Below are 27,101 nucleotides of genomic sequence, written 5' to 3'. Positions count from 1 at the left end.
GGCGACTTTATCGCTTGCGCCGGCGAAATGGGAAATTGCGCCGGCCAAACGGAAAAGTACCAAATAATGTTTTCTCGTAGTAGTTTTGGGAAATTTGTGCTTAGCGAAAATCCTGGATGATCAGAGGGTTATAAACAATTAATTTATTAATTTCTAAATGCAGGTGATAAGTTTTATGATGCATTCTTGGGCTAATCTTTGGAATATGGTAACAGGTAGTTTGGCGACATTTTGGTAAGGTGATAAAAGTTACTAGCTAGGACTTTAGTAGTGTACATGGATAAAGTCAAGAGTGTGCACAATCCGTGTATATGCAATTCTTAAAAACGCGGCAAGCAGTTTGCAATTCTGCACTTTCTCCAAATTTCGCACCTAATCTTTGTCATGATTAAGCATTTGTTCCATAAAAGTTCTAGTATAAGCGTAATTCGACTAGCAGATTGTTGAAAAAAATGTTGAGTAAAAAAAAAAAAAAAAAGCATGCCTTTACTTCGTGAAAAGAACATGGCGTCGAAAACAAAACTAGCAGGTTGCTGTAGCAGGTTTGGTTGCCAAACTTTCGCTAAAAAATCGCCAAGTTACCATAATCCAAAGATTAACCTAAACTATTTTATTACGAAGAGTATTTTGATACAAAGAATATTTTTGCAACATGCAAAATTTAAAATGCAGAAAAGTATTTTGTAAAACGTTTCGAATATATATTTCAGTACGCAAGTTTCTGGAAACAGATGCGACTCATTGTAATTAAAATCATGATTTAAATTGTAGTTAAATCATTTGATTCTTCCATATTCTTAAATTGACATGATTTGAATCAGTCGATTAAAAAAAGTTTTTGATTAAAATTAGTCTTTCATTTTGTTTAAGTGAATTAAGATGTGTTAATACAAAAGCTTAAGATGATCTATAATGCTTTTAAAATAGGAGCATTTTAAACAAATAAAATAGGTTAAAATTTTTTAAACTAGCTATGTTAGTACTGTATGAAAAAGTATATGACATTCATATCTGTCCAGTACTAAGAGTTAGATTAAATTCTTTGAATATGACCGAATACCTAAGGGGCTGGTCTTCCATATGTGAAGAAAGAGCATTATTCAAGAATTCAAGGGAGAAAAAAGACTAAGTGTAATCAATCGGGCAAAAAGATTTTCTTCAGAAAAGTTCATGAAGATCCTGAGTTTTAAATTAGAGATATACTGAAAAGAACAAGTTTAATGTATTTAGGAATAATGGGAAAACCAAGTGACAAAAGGGTATAAACATCTCAGAATGGAAACATGATTCCAAGGTATAATAAGGAAGAGGGTTCTGTCATGGGCAGGGGGGGGACGTGTGGCTGCCAGTGGTGTTGGAAAATTACATTTTATAAAACACATATATATATAAATAATAATATAGATAAAATTTGTATACAGTCAAAAGTCTTTAATCTGAACTCATCGGGACTTCACCGATTCCGGATTATAGATCATCAATTTAAATCTGGTAAGATGGCATGCAGAAATTATACAATTGAAAATATGAAACCGTAATTTATGAAATAAAGAGCAATTATGATCTAAAGGGTATCAAAATTTACAAAAAAAAAAAAAAAAGCTTAATATTTATTTGTTTACCTTATTAAACATTTCTTTCAATGTAAGTTGTTTAAGTTACTTCGTTTTATGTACTAACACTTTCTCTTTAACTCTATAAACAGACATATTTTCTTGTTCAGTTACAAAGTTCTGCTGTTCAAGTCCCGTTAATTGCTGTGCCGAGAATACCGACTAACTTGTCAATCAAGATTTTTTTGTTTTCACTAACCTCTCTGTCACTTTCTTCATGCCTTTATCCATTTTTTGCAGCAATTCCACTTTTTGTTTGATGGAGATCGAAACATGCTTTTGCTTTGTAGATTCTCTTTTTGACATAATCGAAAGTTCAAGCTTACTTTTTATAAAAGTCCTCTAATGGTCTGCAAAAAATAATAAGCCAGATCCAATTAGAAGATTAAGGAACAATGCAATCTGCAACATTAACTGAAGTAGATAATTAGATAATTTTAGCCTAGCTTATACTGCCCGTTATGCATTAAACGCGCATGCGTAAACGCATGTTTGTATCTTTGAGGTCCAGATTATAGATAATTCCGGATTATGGACGTGCAGATGAAAGACTTTGTACTGTATATATAGAGAGAGATTGTGTACTGTCAATTATCCAGGCGTGAAATAATCTGTGGATGGCGATGTCTAAACACCCATACTCAGCGCTTGTGCAGGAATGTGTTTAAAAAAAAAAAAAAAACAATCTCAAGTCTGAGCTTGCTTTAAAATCTGCTGAATTATGATTTTAGGTTTAGCTTCAGTGATTACCTTGTACAATTCATTCTGCATGTGATTAATCGAATGCATCATTTTGGTTGCTTACTGGGATGTTTGTTAGTTTCTGACGTATGTTTTGCATATTTTCCTCTTATTCTTTTAAAATATTGGAACTAAAAACTGAGTAAAGAATGCACTACAAGTACTAAGTGCAAGTAATTTGTTTTAACATCAAAACAAAAACTTAGGCTAATTGAATGATTTGGACATGGAGAATCTATAATAAAGTTTGCCGAAGAATGTGGAATTGCCATGCAAACTGTTCATGACAGTACAAAAAACAAAAAATGTCATCAACCAAAGAGGATTCGAATACATCACTTTGGAAAATATGCAGTGGAATCTGACAAATATCTGACAAATTCTGGTCTTTGTTTCACTTAGTTTTCACCGTAAATTAGGATCCACTTTTAATTTTGTTCTGTATTTATTTTTCAAACATAGCATGGAAGAATATCCTTGTTCACACAAATAGGTTGTGCAGAAAGGCAATAAAAATTTAATAGCTTTATTCAAAGTGCATTAATTCTTTTTTTTTTTTTTTTTTTGGTTCAACCAAAAGTTAACAATTGTGTTATTTTTGAAACCATCAGTTAGAGTTTGATCAAGGTGAATAAATACTTATCAATTGTTCTTTTTCTTCACGAGATGAAAATTTCAGGTACATTTTAACAAAATGGATTTCTAATCCAATTTTCTTTTTCGTAATCCTCGGGAAAATACACAACGAAATTATTTATCGATGACAAATAATAATTTTCAATGTCGGATGGTAAAAAATTTTTTTTCAAAGTATTTTTGGCTAGAAAACTTGCTAAAAATGGTGAAAAACTTAAAATATTATTATCAAATTCTTTTGATTTTTAGCTCGAATTTTTTTATCGTTGCATTTATTTTATTTTTAATGGTAAAAAAATTAACACTTTGTCCTTATAATTCTAAATTTAATTCAATTAGCTTTCTAAAAATATCAGCTACATATGCTAAACATGCCAATTCACTAAGCAAACATTTTTGCAATTAAAATTTTAAATCACAGAGAAAAATTTGAATTTCTGATCAAAATTCAAAAAGACAATTTATAACTTTGCCTCTGTATGACCAACCACCTTACTTCGAAATACATTTTCACCACCCATCTCTTGGTATAAAATCGTAAATATTCTTGAATTTAAAGCTCGGCTTTTAATAAAATTAACAGTTTTTGCAGCTTGACTCAAAACAGTTTTCGGGGATTGTTTTGGATACTAAAGTTTCACAATGAATGGAGCAGTGAGTAAATTTAATTTCAGGTCTGACCTTTCTTTACTTGAGAAATAATACTGGAATGTTTTCCTGTTAAAGCCAAACTTCATCACTGCATGTGTCAATCCACTTATTCCAGGGAATATCATTCTCAGACATAAAATTGTCAATTATTTGAAAATTTCATTTGTAGGTGCTCTATCGTGAAGAGTTTCATGAAATAAAAACTCTTTGGCAATTCATTTATCTTCTTCAAAACTAATAATTGAACAAAATTTCTTTTGTCAGTATTTTCACCCAGATGCAATGCGAAATACCCATCGTGTTTCATTTTTTAATAGGTTCGTTATGTCACTACTTCCATCCAGTTGTAATGTGAAATATTCACTGTGTTTTATTTTTGAATACCTTCGTTAAATCTGTACTTACATCCAGTTGCAATGCACTGTGGTTTATTTTTTAAATAAGTGGATCTTTTATGGAATTCACCATTTCATGAATTACTGTCACATTTACAACTTAATGTAACATTTGATAACGGAATATTATTAAGCTCTTGATTGAACAATGTTATTAGCCGCATTTTGTTGAATAATGTTAAAACACTATCTTTAGTTGCTAGTAATAAGGTTTTCTCCAATAGTGTGAGCCTGCCCAGTCTTGACAATTTTTAGGCTTACTAGATAACTAGTTTCCAAAGCTTTTTTACTTGAAGTAACAAAACCTTTCGTTATTTGTTTACTATTTTTGAATGCTGATAGTTTCCTCTTAAAATATTCTTCAGATTTATCCTTTAAATTGGAATGCTTAGATTCAAGATTTCTTTTAAGAAACAATGATTTCATACTTTGTAATTGGATAATAGTTCACTGCGAACAACACATTGAGGTTGAAGGGTCCATTCGAAGTAAACCCAAATGATAAAAAACTTTCATTATATTTTCCATAGTTTTCTTTTTGTCCTGGATCCATCACCTGTGAATCATCACTTTTCCAGTTAGACAATCATAGTTATTTTTCCGTTTTAGAAATCTAGGTTTGTTTTATTATTTTTTCACAAATATTTAAATGCACAATAGATTAGGAGTTTTTCAGAAACAAATGACCGCCTAGAAAAGTAAGGAATACAAAGCAACAAGAAGATAAAATACCTGCTGTTAGAGACAGCAAATCAATGCAAAAATATTATTCTGATTGAAAATAGAGCAAGATGAGACTGGAAATGGTGGCGACATAAAGTGTAGGCATGCTAATAAATCGATAGACTCTTAAAAATAATTAATGAGATACTATTATTTTTTATACGAACTTATTTTTATTTCCTATTAAATACGACATCCATTTCTATTAATCCTTTTAAAAGCCTTATTTGTGACAAATTTTGTTATTTCTGTGGCTATAAGAATATCAGTGAAAATAAAAACGCATGATGTTGCTAAAGTCTACAAGTGGCAGTTGACCTCGAAGAAAGCTTGGATCGGATCGCATAAATTTACGAATGTTATAGAAAAAACTTAAATAGAATGTTGCAGTGTTTAATTTTTGAATTTAATAGTTAAAAATACTTTGTTTCTTTGCATAGCACTGACTGAGAATCGCTGGTTTAGATAATCGAGAGTGGTTTGTATATCAATTTTTATTATCGGATTTGTTTTTATATAATTTGTGCGTCTTTTAGTGATCACTTTTCAAAGGTTAATAAAATGACCAGTAAATGGTTTAAAAAAATCTTTAATTATGCTTAAGAAATATTTATCAAATACATATTGAATAATGTCAAAGGCAGCAAGAAGTTCCTTATGCCCAAATTTGGAATAAAATTATGTTGAAAAAAGTTTCAGTTTTCGGATTCGAAGCATATACAGTAGAGTATATCCATGAGGACATTTATATCGACATGACTTGGCAAACACTGTTCTGTAAATGATTACTCACGATCTTAATTTTCCGTACAGCCTGCCTGACAACCGTATCTCAGCATTGCCTTTTCACAAAGCATTAAAATCTTTCAATTTATTTTTACAATCACTTAAAACACTGAGGGTTTTAAAAGCAATAGACATACTTAATAATTTATAACAATATTTTTAACAATATACATAATTTAAATTTTTTATTATATATTTAACTGATATAATTTATATCTAAGTAATGATTTCTGTGGGGAAGTACACCATTATTATAATTAATAAGAGATGCATTTCACGCCATATAGTATGTTCTTCAATGTAGAAAATTTTATTTGCCTTAAACAGAGCTCGAAATAATAGTAGCCAGCATGCTGTTAGTGACTGAGAAATTGCAGCTTGTGGGGTCAAAGTGATAATAACCTAGGAAAAATATGTTGTTAATGCTTCCCAGAGTTTATTTTCAGGTTTTAAATCTTACTTTAAACTTATATTTCTCTCCCCCCTATTTTAACAGTCTATGTTCTATTTATACTCTTGTCATACTTTCTAAGAAATCTTACCAAATTCTGTAGTAGCCATTTATTGAAATTATGGGTGTATATTTCTTTGCATGAGACTAATATATGTAATGCTTTTGGGATTGTTATTGTGACCAGCATTCCATGTAGTACTTCACTGATTGAGTTGTGACAAACATGTTTACTAGTGATTTCATGCAAATTTTTCCCGTAGTTGTTCATGACTTTGAGAAATCAAAAAAGTATCTTGTTATTTTTTAAGAAAATGATGAATTTCAGTAATTATATGAAAATGGCACCCTACAATACAAAGTATCTGAAAATAGCAGATAAATACTATGTGTTGTGCAAAGTTTACAAATGCACAAAAAATGCTTGTTGATTGATATAGCTGTAGGAACTCCAGAAATCCACACCATTAGTGGTGTGCCAAAAAAACATAGATGAGATTATTTTAGGACTTAAAAAAACTATTTAACACAGCTTAATCACAAATCTTTAATGCAGATTTATTTCTGTGGTGCTTGCTGCACTTCATGCCTTTAGATTTCTGTATGAGGAAGTTTGTGAAGAGAAGATTATGTAGAACACCTTGGGATTGATATTGCAGATTTGAGTGCTTGAATTACAGATCTGATGGGATAATACAGCTGCTGGCACCAGTAATGCTATAATTTTTGATGTTTCAACTTGGATTGGTTTTTAAATGTGTTTTCTTGTGTTAAATAATTTAAACTGGTAGATTGTTATGTACCCCATAGAGAATCTTGACATCAGTAAATGTTTTTTTAGAAATTGCTATTTCATTATAATTTTCCCCCCAATTTTTATTTAGATGATGGCAGTGGGTGTCCATATTTAAATATAACAAAATCTGTCATTTTGCAACGTCTTTGAAATCAAAGTTAGTGTTCTTAAACTGAAGATTGTCAAAAACATTTCTATCTACTGTAATTAAAATGTTTCTCCTAATTTTGTTATTAACATAAAAAATTATGCATTAAACACACGTTAAAAATTGTAACTGTATTTTCATTAATAAATAAATACTTATATGGGTTTAAAATAATCAGTAAGACATTCCTGGTGCCATTTTGTATTTATAGTTGACCAACCAAATTATCACTTTCTTTAGTAGGAAAATGCATCAAATTAGAAATTCTTTCAATTTCCCTCTAATCTGAAAAAATATTAATTAAAATTGAAATTAAATCATTCAATTTCATGCTAGTGGAAGGAAAAATAAGGAGGAGTGGGTACTTTTAATTTAGGACACTGGACTGAGCTCAAGGGCATTGAAATTACTATAAAGGGATTGTAAGGTCAAATGAACAGTGGCAAAGCCATGTCAACAAAACGAGCTCAGACCATGATGCATGTCCTCAGCAAATAGCCTTGGAATTGAAGCTCTTTTTTTATTGTCCCTGTTCCTATCTGAACGCAGAATCAGTCCCAGAGCTGGTGCAACACCACCGGAGGCAGAATTTAGAGGCAGCCAAAAGTTTTAGAAGCTAGCTAAACACCGGACGCCAAGCTTTAGGAACTACAGAGTTTGCACCAGCGGAAAACAGCTTTCCCCTTTTGAAAGTGGCCTTTTAGGAAGAGGTAAACGTTGTACACTAATATATTAAGTTATGAAGGAATTCTAATCTGTTCCTAAGCGGATGTTTACTTGTAATTGCTTAATCGGATCACGCTATAGAATGTTTTGAACGACAATTCGATGAGCGTTTCAACGAATTGCTGTTACATCAACCTTGCCGTGCTGACGTCGCTAAAATGCCTTTGTAATGATGAGTGAGTTGACTAGTTTCTGCCTTTGGTTTCGAGGTTCCGGGAGAATAAGAACTGAAAATTAGAAATGAGCGAAATATAAGTAATGTAGTATAATATTTTGTAATCTGTGTTTCGTACGTGAGATTCTTATTTTTGTACACTTGGGGCATGTCATTAATTTAGCATGCATATGGTTTTATTTAAGAAAAAATAAAAGGTGATAATTAGGCATGTTTAGGAAAAGATAGATATTTTTTGTATGTATTATGGATAGCTTAAATTTAGATCCAATAATAAATAATTATTGGTATACTGTAATTAGTTTTGTTTCTTCCGTTTCCCTCTCCGTGGGATTAAAAGAAAAATTGCTTCGTGTAGCTTTTACCTTGTTTTTAGTTGCAAATGGCGGGAACACACAGTTTTTTATACTTTTATGGAGAAGGAAAGCATTTTGTAAATGTGTCATTGTAATTTGTATTTAGTATGTTGGTTAAAACTGAGCTATACTTTTTCCCGTCATCCCGAGGTATCATGGTTATATTAGAGGTTGATGTAACAACCAGTTTTTGTTCAACGGTACCCAGCCAGTCTAGTGATTAGTGACACTCACGACTGTTGCCAATGGGCCCGAATCCCGAACAAGGGATGGATGTTTGTATCGGTACAATGTTCTTTCGACATGGGACACTAAAAATACATGGCAAGTCGAGAATTTGGTGGTAGGGAAAAGGGGTAGGATATCCGTTGACCGCCCCTGCCCGCTGCATAGTTAATGCAGTAGAACGACACCTGTACAATCTACGGTGAAATTCATACGTCTCGCCCTGTACTGTTTGTATATTGGTTAGAGGCGCTGACTACCTTATCTGTGGGCACGATTTCGAATGGCATGAATGTTATATAGTGTCTCTGCTGCGTCAAAGGGGCACGCAAAATAAATGGTGAGTCGAAAGACTTCTCGAGTGTTTTGTGGTAGGCGCAAAGCGGCGGGCGATCCTCGGAATGCCCCACGCCTGGGTGTCTTCATCAAAACTAGGGCGAAACTTAAACGGCCATTCAGAGACCGGAGTTTATCTGAGCTAACGGAGTCGGTTTCACGGGTCGACTCGCTCCACTAAACCTGTAGTTCAGATTTTTCAACTCGCTGCCCTATGGAGGGACGACTGGTTTTGGATATGGGTCGAAGCGATGCCTGGCGATACTTAATCTCACCGAAAATGCACAGGTACCAGCCTTGCGTCAACTTTCACCTGTATTACATAAAGCGCCACTCAGACTGTATATTGTTGTAACTATGGCCTCTGATTCGAATCCAGAGAAGGAATGGAAGTTTGTTAGTGTATAATGGTTATACAGCATAGGAGCACTCAAAATACTAGGCGTTCCAGAAGTCCTCTGGAGTGGTGGTCGGGTGACCATCGGCCTTCCCTTGAAGGATTCTCTCGTTCAAAATTGCGGTGGGACTGCTTCACTAGTGATGAGATTTTAGTATGCTTCCACCTGTACCTGCGTTACATATGTAGGAAAAAAAAAATCTGATTCGCGTATTATGCCTTAAATTGTTGAAGTGAAAAATTAAAAACATACCTTTGTATTTTATAATCAGTTTTTTAAGCTGCGAAAATTATTTTTAATGTAAATATTTTGATTTGACGATAATATATTTTAGTTTATCCACTTGAAAATCGGCATTTTACAAGTTATCATATCAGCTCCACTTAATGTCGGCCTTTCACAAGTTATCAATCTGTGTAAATATCATTGAAGTATCTTAGAATGCTGCTCATAGTCGCAATTTAAAGAAGGTACTGGAGATTTAACTTGGAGTGGTACAGCATTTTTCGTTGCTAATTTTCACCTGCTGTAGACGAGGAACTTTGGAATTCTGAATTGAAGGTGCACTTTCATGTAAGCTCAACCTGAATATTTCAACAATCTAAGATCCGACTACCAGGAGCCCTCTGAAATATGGATGCTATATATCTATCATTCTTATTTCAACTATGCTTGCAGGTGTGAGGTAATTGTTTTCGTGTTTTTTTTTTTTTTTTTTTTTTTTTTTTGTAAAGATGTATATCTTTTTATCGCGATTCCACTGTTTCGAGTCGGTGGAGGCTTATGACTGAGATAAGATAACCGTTGTATTGCTTTCCTCCGTGAAATTATTCGAGTTTGACCTTAATTTAGTGACTGAATTGTTTTAATTAAAAATAAAATGGTGTTATAAATCTACGGGTTCGCAAAAGCAGATTGTATAATTTTCATCGCTAAAATAAATAAACGCCTAAACAGCTTTGCTTTATCACACGTACAGTTAACTGCTGCTTAACTGGACCGTGCCTTTGCTTATTTATTTGAAAAAAGGTTGTTTACTGCCGAATGATGAAAATATAACAAACCATCGGCGTTAAAAAGAAAGATGTGTGGAATAACAACAGTGATAGCAAATGATGGCATAGTATTTCTGTCCACTACATAATTTAATGGTATGTAATTCGTCAGTCTATAAATGTTGATAAAAGTAAATCACTCACTCGTAAGAATAAATGCACGACCGTTAATTTCTGTTTCACATTAACTCCTGTCAAAGTACGAGAGTATTTTCTTTGTTGTAAGATTAGTCCAAAGGGGCAATTTGCCCAGAAGGACTTTAATTTCGTTTTGGCATTTTGCGTTGAAATGTCGATTCACTTTTCAAATTGTTGCCACCAAATGTAATCGCCATTTGAAGAAATTAAATAATGAAGAATCTGTATAAATGTATCTACGTTTCTCGCACTGTGATAAAATAACGGTTCCTAGAGCCATCCAATTTTGAATAACGTGATCCTTCACCGAATATGGGCATCTGGAAGTCCTAATTTGGAATTTGTTTTATTATCTATTTCATATTTTGTCACACATTAAAGGATTTTTTGATTAACAAACTCAACGATTTCAAAGCGAGGAATGGCAACACTGTACGGTGGGGGGATTATCTCCAGTGCGTGGTTCTGCGTATCGGAAATTCAAAAGATATGCTTATTTTGCAATTATTTTGCGATATTGCTGTTGAACTGAATTTTTTTTGAGTTTAAGTATAAAGAACATGATATTTAATAAATAAAGAAACCACACAAAACGTTAAAAAAGTCCTTTTGGGCGTAATGCAAAATCCGAAATACCGTTCAGCCGCTGGTAAGCTTCATTTAGAATCCTGATTTAATTTATCTAATGCACTAGTTCTCCAGATTAATTTGGTTGAAAATACAGGGAAATCATTGGTTAATGTAAGGAGTCCTATGAATAAAAAATGTATTGAAGGAAATTAACTTTCAATAAATACAAGTTTGAATGTGCTTAAATAATGCATAATGATTTCGGAAAACTTTTAATAGCCCTATCTATGCCTTTTTTTTTTTTTTTTTTTTTTTTAAAGTAAATCAAACTAAGATGCAGTTGTGATATTTTCACTTTCTTGTGCTAAGCAAAGCAAGTATTCTAATTCGCAAATTTCGGTCATCCTGTTTCGATGTAAATATCCATTTTGACTATTTTCTTGCCAGACGTCTGTACGTACGGACAGAATAAAGGACTCTGTTTCCAAAACGGATTTTTTTCGTGACAGACGGGGCAAAAGACGTGAGATATACGTACGTACGTATGCATCTCGCGAAACTCAAAAACGATTAGCCGTAGAATGTTGAAATTTTGCGTATGGTACTGCTATAACATATAGTTGAGCACATTCCTTTTTTATTTCAATCAGCTGTACAAAAAGTACCCATTTCCAGTTACAGAAGGGTTTTAAATGAAGTAATAATAAAATCTAAAAGGTTTCAGATTTTTAATAACTTCCCAAGGGTCCTTTTCTAACATTTTGTTTGCTACCTTTATTTATTAAATATCATGTTCTTCGCTCTTAAACCGTAAAATTCAATTCAAGAGCAATATCGCAAAATAATTTTAAATTAGAATTTCCGATATAGTCTCACGCGCTGGAATGTTTTTGTCTGTACAACGTTGTCATCGCTCGCTTTAAAATACTTGAGTTTGTTAATATAAAGTACGATAAAGGTTTTGCAAAATAGGAAATCGATAATAAAACAAATTCCAAATTTGAGTTTCCGGATGCCTATATTCGCAGTAGGATTCATTTAAAATTGGATGGCTCTAGTACCGTAGTTTTATCACAGTCGAGAAACAGATACATTTATGCAGATTCTTTATTATTTAATTTCTTCAAATATAATACAGGGCGATAATATTTGGTGGCAACAGTTCGAAAAGTGAAATGGACATTCAGCGTGATTCGACGCAAAATCGTAAAACAAAAACAATAGTCCCTCAGGGACAAAGTCCCTTTGGACTAAAAATAATATTAATTTGGGCGAATGTAGAAATCTTAACTTTTAATGTGGTCTCCCGATTCCTCTACTTATAATTGGGAAAGTTTTCCACTCATTATGAAAAATGAAAATTTTAAAACGTTTGTCTCCTGTACGGCAAAAATTGACCTGGATATTTAATTTCAAAATGTGTAATTTTTTGTCATTTTCTACTTGCCTGGAGGGATTGGTTAAGTTAGAATTATTTGAAGAAATAAGTTTAAAACAAATAAGTTAAGAAAAAAATAAGTTTATAACAAAAAACGTATTTAATTTTGTAGGCCGTAGAAGAAAATCATGTGGTGCCCACATCATGTTTTTATTTAACAGAATTCTCAAGCTTTGCATCGGAGGAAAATATCCTTGCTTTGTGTCGAAAGCATAGTGTTTCAGTTATTTCTGTGAATTAACACGAGTTTCGTGATCAGAATTGCCCGAACAAGATGTCATTCAACCGTCGGAAATTACGTAGTGAATCATGATTTAAAAGAAACGGATGGAGGAAAAATTCTTTCTCATTGTCGGTGGAAATTCATCCTGGCGCCAAACTTGGCGACGGTTTGAAAATTGTTTATTTTGTATTTGCCCTTCCTGAGGGCAAATGCTAACATCTGTATCACTATGTACACATTTTCTGTATTCTCCAGTTTCCGTAAGTATACAAAATATTAGAGTTGTCTCCGTCTTCATGTGCTTTGTGCTATACATCAGCTGTCCGTAAAATTCTCGTGTATGTCAAACTGTTTTACTGCTTTAGAATATAATTAGAGGTCTACGAATTTAAATCTGTCTTTTAGTTTATATAAATTATAATTTATATTAAAGAAACAACCGCAGAGTATTTCTATCCATTTTTCTTAATTTCCGTTAACGAAGATCCAATAAAATGTCTGGCGCATTCATCTAATTCCCAACTAAGCAGTTCTATTTTGAGGCACTCAACAACGTCATTAGGAAGGTTTTTGGAGTACTTGGGTAGAATGTTTTTAGGATGTTACGCATTTGCGGTTTAGTTCGATATGTTGCATACATGTTTACAAATATTAAGAATCTGTGTTGGATTTTTCTAATTCTGTTAATGGGTAAGTTTTGTTATCATATTAGATAATATTTTAAAGAATTCGTTGGCGGGAATAATATATTGGTGGGCCTTTTTCTTGCATAATTTTCAGAATGCCACCAATTTCGAAACAAAATAGTAATTTCTTTGTGTACATTTTACACCCAAAAGCAAAGCATCATTTTTGGATCTAATTAATAGTGCAGCTATAACCATGGAAGTGTTAAATTTCAGCAATAAAAAATAAGTTAGATTTTTACTAAAAATAAGTTAATCTATAAACAAGATGATAAAAAGTTTTATTTTTTAAATTTTCTATATATTAGTAACAAGACACACGGTTTTGTAAAAAAACTTCACATAAATAATTATTATCAGATCAGTTTTTTAAAGCAAATGTTAGCTTAGATAAATGAAGCTGTAATTTTTTGAGATTATAAAGCAAAATTACAGGTGGCTTCGAAATACTCGTGGTTTGAACCTGATTTCACTTCTGGGCGTAGTACGGCCAAGTTGTACTACGTTTTCATGCTTTTCTCGTATATATATATATATATATATTAGGGTTGAGTTTCCTAAACAGTGTCCAGAAAAGCGTTCTTATGTTAGAGTTAGTCGCGCGATCTACATGCATAAGTTATTCTTAAAAAAAGGGGGGTTGATTCCTGGAAATAATATAATATGACCATAATATAACTAATAACAATCGATAATTAAAAAATAAACTGTAATTGTATATATGATGATACAATAAGAGAGGAGAAAAAAAGTATTTCAGAACTTTTTGCGACATACCGGAAATTGTCCTTCTTCGAGAACCGTGACCTCAAAACTTTGTTTCTTCTTGGTTGAACAATTTTACATGCAAAATTCAAAAATATGTTTAGACATATAAATAAAAATTTCATAAATATTGCTTGTAAATGATAAGTCGCGCTTTCCTAGAATTATATTTAGCCGGGTTAGAGAAATTGGTCATATGCCCGGATGAGGAAAAAATAAAGCTGTCATGTTATAGCTTGAGTAAAGATGATCTTGAAAAAGATTGTGTAACCGTTTTCCTCCGGGCTAAACAACTTGTGTGCGCCAGCGGCCTTGGCATTTTGTACACACAAGCTGAAGTGCCAAACATTTTCCGGAGTTTGTGTGCACCCACCTCCGTTTAATTCTGCAGCTGCCGATTCTAATGGGTATCACAAAAAGCGAAAACTGTGCTTTTTCTAAGATAGAATTGTATTAAGGGAGCCGAGAGCACCTTCGCGCGGTATAATTGTAAGGACACCGACCTTTTCTCTTTGCAGTGAAGTTTGGAATTTAGTATTTTTGATATTATAGATTTCTGCATGCATGAGTCACTTTTCAAACTCTTAGTTCTTCAAATGGGAAATGTTTATGTACATGTCGTCTTCTCAAACGTAAAATGAGACTGAAGACTGATTTAATATTAAAAATTGCTGAGAACATTTATATGAAGAAATGCATGCTATCCTTAAATAAATAATTGTTTAAATTTATATCTATGTACCCTTAATTTCAATAAAATGAATAATTTAAAAGTAAGTCAGAGAAATTTCAAAATTTGACTTGAAGTAACCGTTCTTGAGAAAAGTATGTATAGATTAAAGATTAAATCACAAGATTTAAATTGAGATTAATAAAATTATTATGAGATTCAAATTGAGGTTATTTAAGGTACCTCATTTTACCAATTTAGAAGTTCTATTGAGGTGTAATAAAATGAGTATGGCAATATATATTTTATATCTTTATTTATTCTGTATTTCAATCAAATGTGAATTGATTCATGAATAGTAATTTTTATTTCATTTTATTATTATTAAAGATTTAACTTTAATACTAAAAGTAAATTGTAGTGGTCTTATGAAGTCAAAGTTTAGTACAACATAAATTTTATATATATTAAGACTGAGTATTTTTCAGCAATGGTGTTTCTTCATTGAAAACAGGAATGTGTTGAATATTTTTTCCCCTGAAAAGAAGACACTCCATTTCTTTTTACATGCATTTACTCATCTCATTTAAAATTATTATCAAAAGTCGTGTTGCCATTTAGAAAAACTGAAGTTGAATTGCCTTAGTACGTAATTGTGAATTCAAGTTGCAGTCTGATTCAGATTTAATGGTTTGCTTTGCCTCAGCCTGCAATGTAAATGGGGGGGGGAAGTATTATTTTTGCTATGAATTTGTTAAAATATAAAAACACTGCACAATTGGTTAGTACAAACAAAGGTTTTTAGCACTTAATAGCTAACTACCATTTTGAAAATCAAGTATTTGTGGATTAGAAATACTTTTTGTACTCTCTGATAGCTATTAAATTATATATATATTGCTCTTGCTAGATGTATGACCACATATTGTTCCAATTTGTCCTCTCTAGATATATTTGAAGTTTGTTAAAATTCACTGTATACATACACATTCATATATATAAAGAACAATGCAATAATTCAGTCTTAAATGCTAGTTTACTGGAACAGCAAATTAAAATACTGTAGAGCAATAAAATGCATTAGAGTAATACAAGAGCAGTAAAATTAGATTGAACTATTTGAATACAGCATGTCTGAAGGGAGGGATGCCTTCATGGAGGACTTTCCAAGGGAACTTGGCTCATACTCATGTCACACATAAGAAAAACCATCCGTTCAGCCAGCCCGCTTGCCTGGGAATGAACCCAGATTGAACTTTCAGTATTCAGCTGTCTTAGCTACTTGACTACTGTTGGGGCAAAGTATTGTAGAGCAATACAAGAATATATAAAATATAGATTACTCAGAACTTGGTGCATTCAGTTTTTAACTATTGCATTTATAATTTAAATCAAAAAGACACGTATGCAACTCAATAATCCAGTGCTGATGGGAAACAATGTCATTGGCAAATTACATTTTGATCATGTAAACAAAAAATATGTAAAATTCAAATAAATAGTTCTGGAAAATGTTTGGTTTATTGAGATTACGGCAAAGCAGACTAGGGCTATCTGCCTAAGGGGACAGATGACTTTGTGGAGGACTTTCTAAGAGAACTGGCTGTTATACTTGGGGGAAAACGACAAAAACTCTCATGCAGGCAGCATGCCATTCGCAGGATACGAAGCTTGGAATGAACTACCCGTGTTCAGTGACTGTACCGCTTGGCCGCTAGTGGTCCTTCTAGAAAATGTATAAATTTCAAATTGTCTATTAAGCAGTTCGTCGGGAGGAGGGAGGAATGCATCATGTATGGTCAACATGTTCCAGTCATAGTTCTGAATGTACAATAAAAACCTTTAGGAATATTAGAAAGATGGTCTCTCCTCCTCCTGACGAGATAATGCACGATAGCTAATTTCTTATTCATATTTTAATATAATTCTATATTTATACTCAAATTTTGCATATTGTTTATTCTGTTCACTTGATCAGCAACAGTTGATGCTTACTGCTCTTCTAACAATGTTACATTATTATTTAGATTTCCCCCTTAAAACCTTAAAATTATTGCATTTTATCCCCCTCCCTTTTTGACTTCATCTAGCAGTATTATTTAATTATAAGTAAAACTTTAAATAATTTGTTATATTATTTATGATTTTCTAAAATTATACATATATTTCAGATCTCTTCTGTTGTGTCTTCCCACTTGATGGAGTTCGTGGTAGTTTACAAAGGTGAATATTGCCAAGCACAACACAAATAAATTGAAAATTGGGTATCTTCCGGAATTGTGCCATTTATTTTTTTACTTCTCGACAAGTCATTGTTGAAGACAATTCCAGAAAAGGTGCTTTCTCAGTATAAATAGCAAAGTTAAAGATTGAAAGAGGATTCCTTGTTTTTTTATCGTTTTAATTAACGGAATGACAATGAAGCAAAAACTTATGCGACCAGGGCCGTCTGAGATTGTCTACAAGAATATGAAATTTCTCATAATGGATCGTCCCACCGATGCAACTATAGCTACATTTATTGAGGTAATTTTCATGTTTTTAGTAAATTAAAACTTCCTTCCTTTGAAGCAGCTTTCGACAATAAGTGAAAGCTATTTTAAAATTTTTACCAGTGCAGTTTTATTTAAAATGACTCTGATGTGATTTAATTTTTACTTCTCCAGTAAAAAATAAAGATTTCCCCCTTAACACTTTTACATGAAAGTTACAATGAAAAATTTTCTAGTAAAATAATATTCAATTTAAAAATATGTGTTTAAAGTATTTTCTATAGCTTTCTTATGAAAACTGTGATTTATTTAATAATATATTCTTAAAGGAATTGCTTATCAGCAGCTGTATTTAAGAAGTAGTGGCTTAAGATCATACTAAGTGAAAAATTAAAAATTTTCTTGTATAAAATATTTTTAATACCTTTAATTTTTTGTATTTTACCTTGAAGTTTTTAGCTGTCCCAATTTAAGTTACAGTCTGTTATAGTATTGCAGTCTAAAATAATTTCCAAGTTTTTTTCTAAAAAAATTGAACACCAGTTTCAAAGTACTTGAAAAGTACAGTCTTTACCAACATAGAAAAATATGATACTTTCTGATACCCACACGTCTGTTTTAACATTCAGTAGAATTTCTCCATTTTTGGCATATTATTTGGTGTATGTGTGACAATAGCTGACGTAAACGTGCAGATACTAATATTTTAAGTAAATGCAATTTTACAGGCTTTATATTTAACCATCATTTTGATGATTAGTTTTCTTATACACCAAATTGATTTCCCCTCTCCCATTACAAAATTTCTATATTTCTAATAAAATGTTTCTTTTTTATTAGTATTTATGAACATATCATTACCTATGAGCCATAAAGATAACCAAATGAGCATTTTTACCAATTCACAAATTTATCAGCGAATTGCCAACTATTTGCTGGAAAGTAGGAAAATAATAATCAACACCTTTTATTTCTATTGTTTTCTCTTATCTTCGTTAAAGATGACCCCTGAGAAATTTAACGAATAGGTGGATATTTATGAAAATGCAGATAAAACATGAATCAGCTGGTGTAGAAGCATTAACTGGGTACTCTTCTGTTGTCGGGACCAGATTCAGAAAATATAGGTAATATGCGTGTGTGTATGCATACGTTTCTGAATCCTTCCCCAATAACAGAAGAGTACCCATAATTGTATCATAAATGATTATGAAAAGGATTGGATTATATTATTAATTAAGTAAAGCATATTGATTGAGATGCTTTGAAGAATTTTTTAAGGGAAACTGACTCATATTCTCATTGCACATGGAGAAGATGCACATATCTTAACGAAATTATGATGAATATATTGGCTTTCTGAAGGATACATGTTGATATCATCAGAGCGAATGCATATCAAAATGTTTTAAAATCAGTATTTCATTAGAATAATTTAGATTTAAAGGTTTCTTAGTGTGCTAAGTGTGATTTTGTCATATGAGAAATTGATATTAAACTTGTGGAATTATTTTTCACAAAAATGTTTCTGGTATTTGGCAAGATTAATTTTAAGATTACTTTAGTATGAAACTGATTATTGCATTTAGAATTTATTACTTGTTGTATAATATTACTTTTGGTGTGAAATTTTGACTTGAATTTTTTTTTTAATGTTCTCCTCCCCCCTAGGAATTAAAAAAGAAAAATGTAAAAGAAGTTGTAAGAGTTTGTGAACCCACTTATAAAACAGATGCTCTGGAAAAGCATGGAATTAAAGTTCTGGTAAGTATGCCAATTTCTTAATCAGTTTATGGCATTTCCCTTTTAAAATTTTTCAGAAATTTATACTTGTCAGAAAAGTTTCATTTTTAAATTATTTTTTTTAATCATATATCTTCCTAAAACTAATCAAGTACAAAATTATGACACTTTCAAATTCTAGCCATTGAATTTGAGGAAGATATACAATTATACCCGTGAATCTGCGGTTTACAGTGAAGTAAACTGTACTTTGAATCCCATGGTTCAAACCGCGGAGAACCGATTGATTGGCTGAATGGGTATTTTTGTGGTTTTCTGTATGTGCATTGTGTGTGCAAGCTAGTTTCCCTAAGAAAGTCCTCCATGAAGGAATCCCTCCTATTATTGCCCAACTGCAAAATGCAGTTTAAACCTGAATCAACTGATGTAGAGGCATAACTGGTTACTCTTATGTTTTCAGATAGCCCTTGATATATTCAAATAAACTAAACCACAGAGGAAGTAACAAAAATTGCAAAAATAGAATATCTTAACAAATCGTCGAGCAGAACAGGAAAACATGCCGACATTACAGTAAATGAAGTGAACCTATACTGTTTACACCACACAGGCAATGTTGGAAATTATTAGTCTGCCTTAGTGGTTCCTAACCCTATTGCTCTATGCACCTCCTCTCACCACTGCTAGAAGATAATACCTCCTTTTACAAACTCAATATATATATATGTATATATAAGGTAAAAAATGTGTGAATCAACTTTACAATTTAATTTAATAATAGCCTCTTAGTTCCTCATTTTTAATTTGGGCATTTCCTCTCTATTCTAAAACTAATAATAATTTTTCTGGATTGTGTCATTTCTAGGTGAATCTATGTCACATGGCTTGCATAATGCTGATTATGTACTAATTCAGAACCTAAACTCAAAAGTTCGAGAACTGAAATCTTTCAAACCTAAACCAAAACCTTCTTTTGACGACTTCCCGATTGGAATAATTATGCACTTTAGCTTCTGCTTCTCTACTTTTAATGACATTTTTTCACTGTGCTCACTGCCCCCAATTGTAAATGCTCTTGAATAGGTATGATTAGAGTGGCAAGTAAATTGTGCCCACAAATGTTAATTGAAATAAAAATGAATATTTAATATTACTTGGCTGCCAAGTTGCCTATTCATTATGGAATCAACATTTTAACATACCACACAATCAGAATTCTTTCTCATCAGTATGGATCTACATTTTAAGATATCTACATGCTAACATTACTACGTCCCTTTTTTCATTTTTATTACAGATATACATTTATTTAGATTAAAAGTAATTTTTGGTATTTATACACTGAAACTAAATAATTAACAGCTACATTAGCCCCTTTTAGTTTATCCATGTATAAGGAAAGCTTTGCGGTCAGAAGTGTAATTTACTGTACATTTATTATCTAACATAGTGTATCATTTTGTGAATATATATTTATATTGTAAATATAAAGTTTTCAGCTGTGGATAGTCCTTTGCCTTTCTGAAAAATTATGTCTCATGATTTCAATAATGTTGGAGTTTCTTAAAATTAGTGCTTAATTAGTGATCTAGAACAAATAAAATAAAATCTTGCTGTTTTTTCAACCAGTTCTTAACACATTGACTGCCATGGGGGGGTCACCGGTGGCTGGCACTCGACGTGGTTACAGCACCGTGGGTGCCATCGCTGACACGACCAATAGTAAAATACATAGAGTAAATATCGATACTGATAAATTTTAAAATAGTACCATTGTTACTATAATGGTTTGAAAAATAATAAATCGTAAAAATTTTAATTATAAATCGCAGTAATGGTCTACAGAGCGGTGACCGTCACACGAAAAATGCATTAAGCACAATATAACTCGCATCATCTTCTGTAGATATTTCAACATAATATAAATTGCATAATAAAAATTTCAAGTTGTCGTTATGGGCTAACCACCACAAAATGCCCACCGCAGTCGATGTAATCAAGCCAAAAGTGTTACAGCTGTCATTATGTTTGACGAGTGGTCATGACATAAGAATTAGGCACTTGAATGAGATCTGTATTTTTTTAATGTTATGCATTTTTTAGTAGAATTGTATGAATAAATTTTGATATTGATGTAGAGTGTAAATCCATCACTTTTAGTTAAATTGTTTGTTTCTTAGATGGCACCATATAAATGCTGTTTTAAAATTCAGACATGCCTTAAAATGACATCAGACTAAAAAAATAACTAACTAAAAGCAATAGATCCCATCTACATGATTATCAAATTTTTTGTGTAAGGTTTATAAATTCTAAATTGCATTTATTTACAGGATTGGCAGTTTGATGATGGTTCCCCACCTCCAGCAAAAATTGTAAATGATTGGTTTGATCTTCTTCGACGGAGATTTAAGGAGGATTCGGACTGTTACATTGCTGTGCATTGTGTTGCAGGCTTGGGACGGTATGAAAATTTAAATAAATTTTATATATTTGTTTTATATTTAAGAATATATTAAGTCTATATAATTTCAGTTTATACATAAATTTTATAATGTTTTTAGTAATTGCATTGTAGTTAATGCCTAAAATTATTCTTTTTAAATTATTCACTTCTGTTTCGAAAGATTCAAAATTGTAATTTATTTATTGAAAAATATACAAATATAATCAGATTTGCGCAGTTCAGACTTGCATATATTAAGAATAGGTATATTTTTAATACTTTTCTTACTGTATTTTGTTGTCAAAATATAACTATATGGGAGTAAAAGAAAAACTGAGTATTTTGGTCTAGCTTTTATAGCATAAAATGTGAAGTTTTTAGCCATAAATTTTAATTTATATATATTCATGTTTTAGGGCTCCTGTTCTTGTAGCAATTGCACTGATCGAATTAGGAATGAAGTATGAAGATGCAGTGGAATTGATTAGGCAGTAAGTTTTACCAAGCATTTCTTTCTTAGATATAATGACAGACTTATTTCCTGGCTTTTTTCACATTTATCAAATACTTTACTGTTTTTAATCACTGTAGTTCTTATAATGGCTCAAAATATATATATTTGATAAATATGACTTCTTAAAATAAATTTTGAGCTAAATACATGAAATGTGTCCAGAGTTCTAGGAATTTAGCTCTTCTTGAATTCTAAAACTTATAGACAAATGCTATAAGGCCAGACACAGGTTTCTGGCATGCTTAGGCAGTGCAATATTGTTTTAGTTCAATTCAATTGTTTATCTGATACAAGTGCATTTTTGTAGTTTTTATTGGGATAAATCTATTCAATTGATTGGAGATTATATAAAAAAACTTCAATGTAATATTGATAAAATTTTTTAAAAAAATCTACCTGAATTCTAAGACTTCGGAAGCATCTTTATATACCTTATCAAATTGGCTTATTTAGGCTTCATTTGGAAGGTCATTGAGATTGTTGGTTGGTTAAAGCAAAGCACATGATTACTGTCTGCTTTGAAAGCATAGGGATGTGAAATATGTATTGTATTTTGAACATTGTTTGAATTACAGGCAGTTAACCTGTCTGGGATAGTTTTACAATTCAATAATTTATTTAAATAATTTTTAAAATGCTAGCCTATTCCTTGCCATTTGCAGATCTCCATGTGGGGAATCTTCCATAAGCACCCAGTTGGTAAGGTTCTGTGTAGTTTATAGTATGAGATGTTTACTTGAATTTAAATTCACCCTGGGGATTTTAGTGTATCCCCCCTACCCTGAATAAGTATAATGGATGATTAATTTGATATATAGAGGTATCTGTAAAAAGTGCATGATTTCTAGTACTAATTAGTGTTTTGGGGCTGAGGTTAAAATGATCTGGTAAAAGTGTCATTTGTAAAAGACATCAGACTGTAAATTCTGCTGCAATTGAAATAAATAAGAGTAGGCTTTGTTTCATTTTTTCTTAATCTCTCTCTTCCCATTTTTGAATTTTCTTTGCTTAAATAATCGGACATTTCTCTAACATTACGAGCATTTTTTCTTGGACGAGATAATGTATCAGTAAGATATATTTCTTGCATCAATGAAACTTCTGGGAAATTTCAGTGCTTTTTAATTATTATTATTAAAACTCATTTATTGTGTTGACATTTTGCGGGGTCTCCTAGCTTTGTTGGGCTTTTCAGTAAAAACTGTTTGCCTTCACTCACAATCTAGCTGAATTATTATTACTCTCAGATGTAATATCAGACTCAAATTCTGTGCAATTCTGTGTCGAAAATTTCATCATTTTAATGCTTAGTGTGTTGAAAATTTCTGAGCAAAGTTTGTAGACATTTATTTTGTTTGTAGCTCAAATACTGAGATCACTTCCTCTTGTAACCTCCTGATTCATTGTGTAGATATTAACTTGAGAAGCATGTGTATAGTATGCAGCACTCTGGGAAGCCATATTATACTTAATGAGGAAAAGAAGTTTTTCTTTTTAAATAAGAACATTCTCTTTTAAAAGGTTCTTCATCGATACAGACTGCTTTTTCGGCAGATAATTGTCTAGTGTCCCTATATTTTTATTCAACTAAACTTTATTTATATATTGTTTATTATTAGAAAAAGTTTTTCATATATTATCTCAAAGGAACAGAAATTCAATTAAAGCCATGAAAAATTTTTTAATCAGTATTCTAATTAGTGTTGTAATAATCAGTGTATAGTCCACTATTGCAGTAAAAGCCTTTTAAAATCTGTAAAGAAAAATATTGACTTGCCAAAATACCAAATTCAAAAGTAGGTTTGAAGTACTAAAAAAGTAGTTAATGTCATTGATTGCAGATTGTCTTGTCAAGGGGAACCAGTCTCTATCAATCAGTAATAACACAAATCAAACCAGTCTACTATCAATCAGTAATAACACAATTAAGTGAGAGTGTTTCATCTTTTTCCCCCAAGTAAGGACTAAATTATTATTTTGTAAGAGCTAGATCATAAGTCATGAACAATACTAAATTAATAGAAAGAATCAAAATCGTAATAACAACCTTGTATTTGGCGTACATATATTAAAACACTCAATCGATTTCGAGGTTAGCTAAAGGTCCCACCTCATCAGGAGAACGAAATTACTAGAAAGGGAAAAAAGAAAAAGCATTGCCAAAGGAGTCTCAAACACATGGTCATTAACAGCACTGCACATGGTCGTAACCGTATTTTGAATCAGAGTTACACTGGCTGCCTACTTTTACTGAGACAGGCTATCTGATCAAACATATAACAGACTAAAACGGTGGGGGAGGGGGGGGATCTGAAGTAAAAAAAAATGGGGAGCAAAGGGCAACTGCATTTTCATGCACCAAATCTAAACCTCGAATAAAGGGAAAGTAACCTCTGTAACGGCAAAAATAATAACCAAGAATTATGATAATAGAATTTTACAGGCATTAGGAAGGACTGGATTGGACTTAAAATCATTCACTAAACATGTTAAATCCTTGTGAATATGAAAAGCCTCAAGAAAATCCAATTCACCAATGGAAGAAGCCTTTTGGATAATTTTTGCAGATCCAAAGTCAAAATTATGATTAAATTTCCAACTATGATACGCTATTGAAGGACTTGTTAATTTCACCTTTTCGACGATTATTATTATTGGTTTTTGTTTTAATCTATGTGTTACATGTTTGATCAGATAGCCTTGCTCAGTAAAAGTAGGCGGCCAGTGTAACTCTGATTCAAAATCCGGTTACGACCACGTGTTTCTGAGACTCCTTTGCCAATGCTTTTTCTTTTTCCCCTTTCTAGTAATTTTGTTCTCCTGATGAGGAGGTACCATTAGCTGCCCTTGAAATCGATTGAGTGTTTTAATATATGTACGCTAAATACAAGGTTGTTATTGCGATTTTGATTGTTGCACTGGCGTGTTTCTCTTCTATTCTAATTGAAAGAAATTAGTCCATTTATGCTAAAAGACCTGTCGTAAACTAAATAAAAATAAGTTGTATATTTTTTTCAATATAAGTTACTTGTTAGGAACATAACTAAATGAGATCCTTACTTTAAAAAAATATACTCTAAATCAAAAGTAAAAACAAAAGTTATACATTTTTAATATTAAAATTCAAAAGATCAAAATTTACATAATCTTTTAAATTAAAAGTTTAATTTTATTTATAAGTAATTCAAAAAGCCAAAGACTTGTGCTAAAACTGCCAAGTAATAAATCAATAATTTATTATTAGAAAAGGTTTTTCATATATCATCTCCAAGGAAGAGAAATTTAATTAAAGCAATGAATTATTGGCATAAATTTTAGTCATTATATCTAAGTTATATTAAAACTGTGGTCAACAACAATAGCTACATTTTTAGTACTTTAAATTTCACTTTTTGGAATTTTTACGGTTCAAAATATTTCTTTACACATTTTTTTTTTTTTTTTTTTTTTACTACAGTAGAAATTTAAATAATTTATACTTAAATTATTCTAATTTCTTTTTAAAAATTTAGTTTCATAATTTGCTTTGATTTTAGGAAACGGCGTGGAGCCATAAATGCTAAACAGCTTGCTTATTTGCAAAAATACCGTCCTAAATCCCGATTGAAGGCTCATAATGGTTTCAAGCAATGTTGTATTCAGTGAAGAATCACATTTTGTGATCTCCTTTTTATAGCATTCAGATGCAAATATGTATTTGAATAGTGATCAACTTGCTACATATCCTTTGTCTTGGTTCCTCCAGTATTTCAAAATGTGGTGCTGGTGTTGATTTCATTAAGGTTTCTTTTCTGTATATATTGAAAGCTGCACTATTTATTCTTAATTAACTTTCTTTATATGCACTATGAAGAGTTAACTCATTTATTGATAAATTTAAGCCCGACTTATTATTTATGTACAAAAAATGTCCCCCCTTCCTGTTCTTGTGAAATATTTAAAACAAAAAAAGCTGTTTATGCTTGATGGTTAGATTTAACTGAAATGTTTTATGATCGTATCTTCGGTAAGATTAGATATGTGTATTGCTGTCTGTCTGAATTTGTTGATGTGAATTTTTAATTTAATGAAATTGAAAGAGTATGTTTTAATTTTGAATTGATATCTGCTATTGATTTTTTAATTCACTAAAATTCTTATATGAATTTAAACAGTTTGTTGCAGACTAATTTAAGAAATCACTATTGTATACATATTCATGCCAATTTATTTGACTTTTGTTTCTATAAGTTTTGTAAAAATAGAACAATATGTATATCTGTTTCAGTGTAAAAGAAATTGGATGTGACATATTTTTATGACTAACAATATTGTACAAATTAAAGGAAAGGAATTTCCTACAGAGAACTTTTATTGATTTTAATAAAGTTTCATTAAATGTGTAAATCTTTGTTTTGATGTGGAAAATATTAAATCCAGGGGCATTTAAATATTCATGTGAAATGTTATTAAAATTAGAAAAGATGCACATCAGTATGAAATGCAAAATTAGCTTAGATTATTTTGTTTTTAAAAATTTACAGGCATTATTGTTCTTCAAAATTAATGACTTTCACAAATAACATATGCGTTGGTAAAAGTGATTCTGAATACAAATTGAATAAGTTAAAAAACTGGGTACTACTTCTCATTGAAAAAGACAGGTAGCTTTTACAGTATAGTGTTGGAGATTCAAACTTGTTGGGACTTCGATTCCGAATTTGAGAATTTTTTGAATCTTTATATCAACAGTTTATATCTGGTAAGGTAATAAGTAGAAATTATAAAATTTAAAATAGGAATTTATTTATGTAAAATAATGAAGCATTTATGAACTTGAGGGAATTTAGATTTACAAAAAAAGCTTGGTATTAAATTTTTCATTTCAACAAACATTTCTTTGAAGCTGCCTTTTGTGGCTGTGTGTGCAAATGTGGTTTCTTTGATTTTATTAACATGCATAAAAGTTCATTGTTCACGTCCCATATTTGCTCCATTGAGAATTGCCACTAAATTCTCAATCAAGATTTTTTCATTCTCAACAACCTTTTATTGGTAATGATATTTTTTCTTTTAAATTTAGAACCTACATTATATGAAGTCTGTTCATCTACAAATGCATAATAATGAAAGTTCTAGCTCCTAATATTCTATAGGAAAAAAAAAAAAAAAGTCAAAAATTATTTTCCTGTTTAAAAGTATTTTGATGAAAAATATTTGCTTCCT

The 27,101-nt window shown here is 31.4% G+C and overlaps 1 protein-coding gene across 5 annotated transcripts in view; it reads left to right on the top strand.

Annotated features, from left to right (window-relative positions):
- LOC118183463 (PRL-1 phosphatase-like) overlaps nt 1-26,282 on the top strand; it is a 69,080-nt gene extending 42,798 nt beyond the window's left edge. For 2 of the 5 annotated variants that reach the window (XM_085812646.1, XM_085812645.1), the window contains exons 2-6: nt 16,873-17,227; nt 18,865-18,957; nt 21,270-21,400; nt 21,799-21,873; nt 25,433-26,282. In XM_085812646.1, coding sequence (XP_085668772.1) covers nt 17,114-17,227; nt 18,865-18,957; nt 21,270-21,400; nt 21,799-21,873; nt 25,433-25,541 — 522 coding nt within the window. In that variant the 5' untranslated portion in view covers nt 16,873-17,113 and the 3' untranslated portion in view covers nt 25,542-26,282. Of the gene's footprint in view, nt 1-12,701; nt 12,841-13,129; nt 13,271-14,392; nt 14,521-16,872; nt 17,228-18,864; nt 18,958-21,269; nt 21,401-21,798; nt 21,874-25,432 lie in introns of those variants that run through there. The other 3 variants (XM_035353011.2, XM_035353010.2, XM_035353012.2) reach the window with 3 other exon arrangements.
- Nucleotides 26,283-27,101: the final 819 nt, after the last annotated feature.

The sequence above is a fragment of the Stegodyphus dumicola genome, chromosome 3 (assembly GCF_044657685.1).
Source record: "Stegodyphus dumicola isolate Sdum_Otavi_A_Nest chromosome 3, ASM4465768v1".
Taxonomy (NCBI): domain Eukaryota; kingdom Metazoa; phylum Arthropoda; class Arachnida; order Araneae; family Eresidae; genus Stegodyphus; species Stegodyphus dumicola.
Note: the sequence above shows the minus strand (reverse complement) of the source record. Positions and strands in the feature narration are given on the sequence as shown.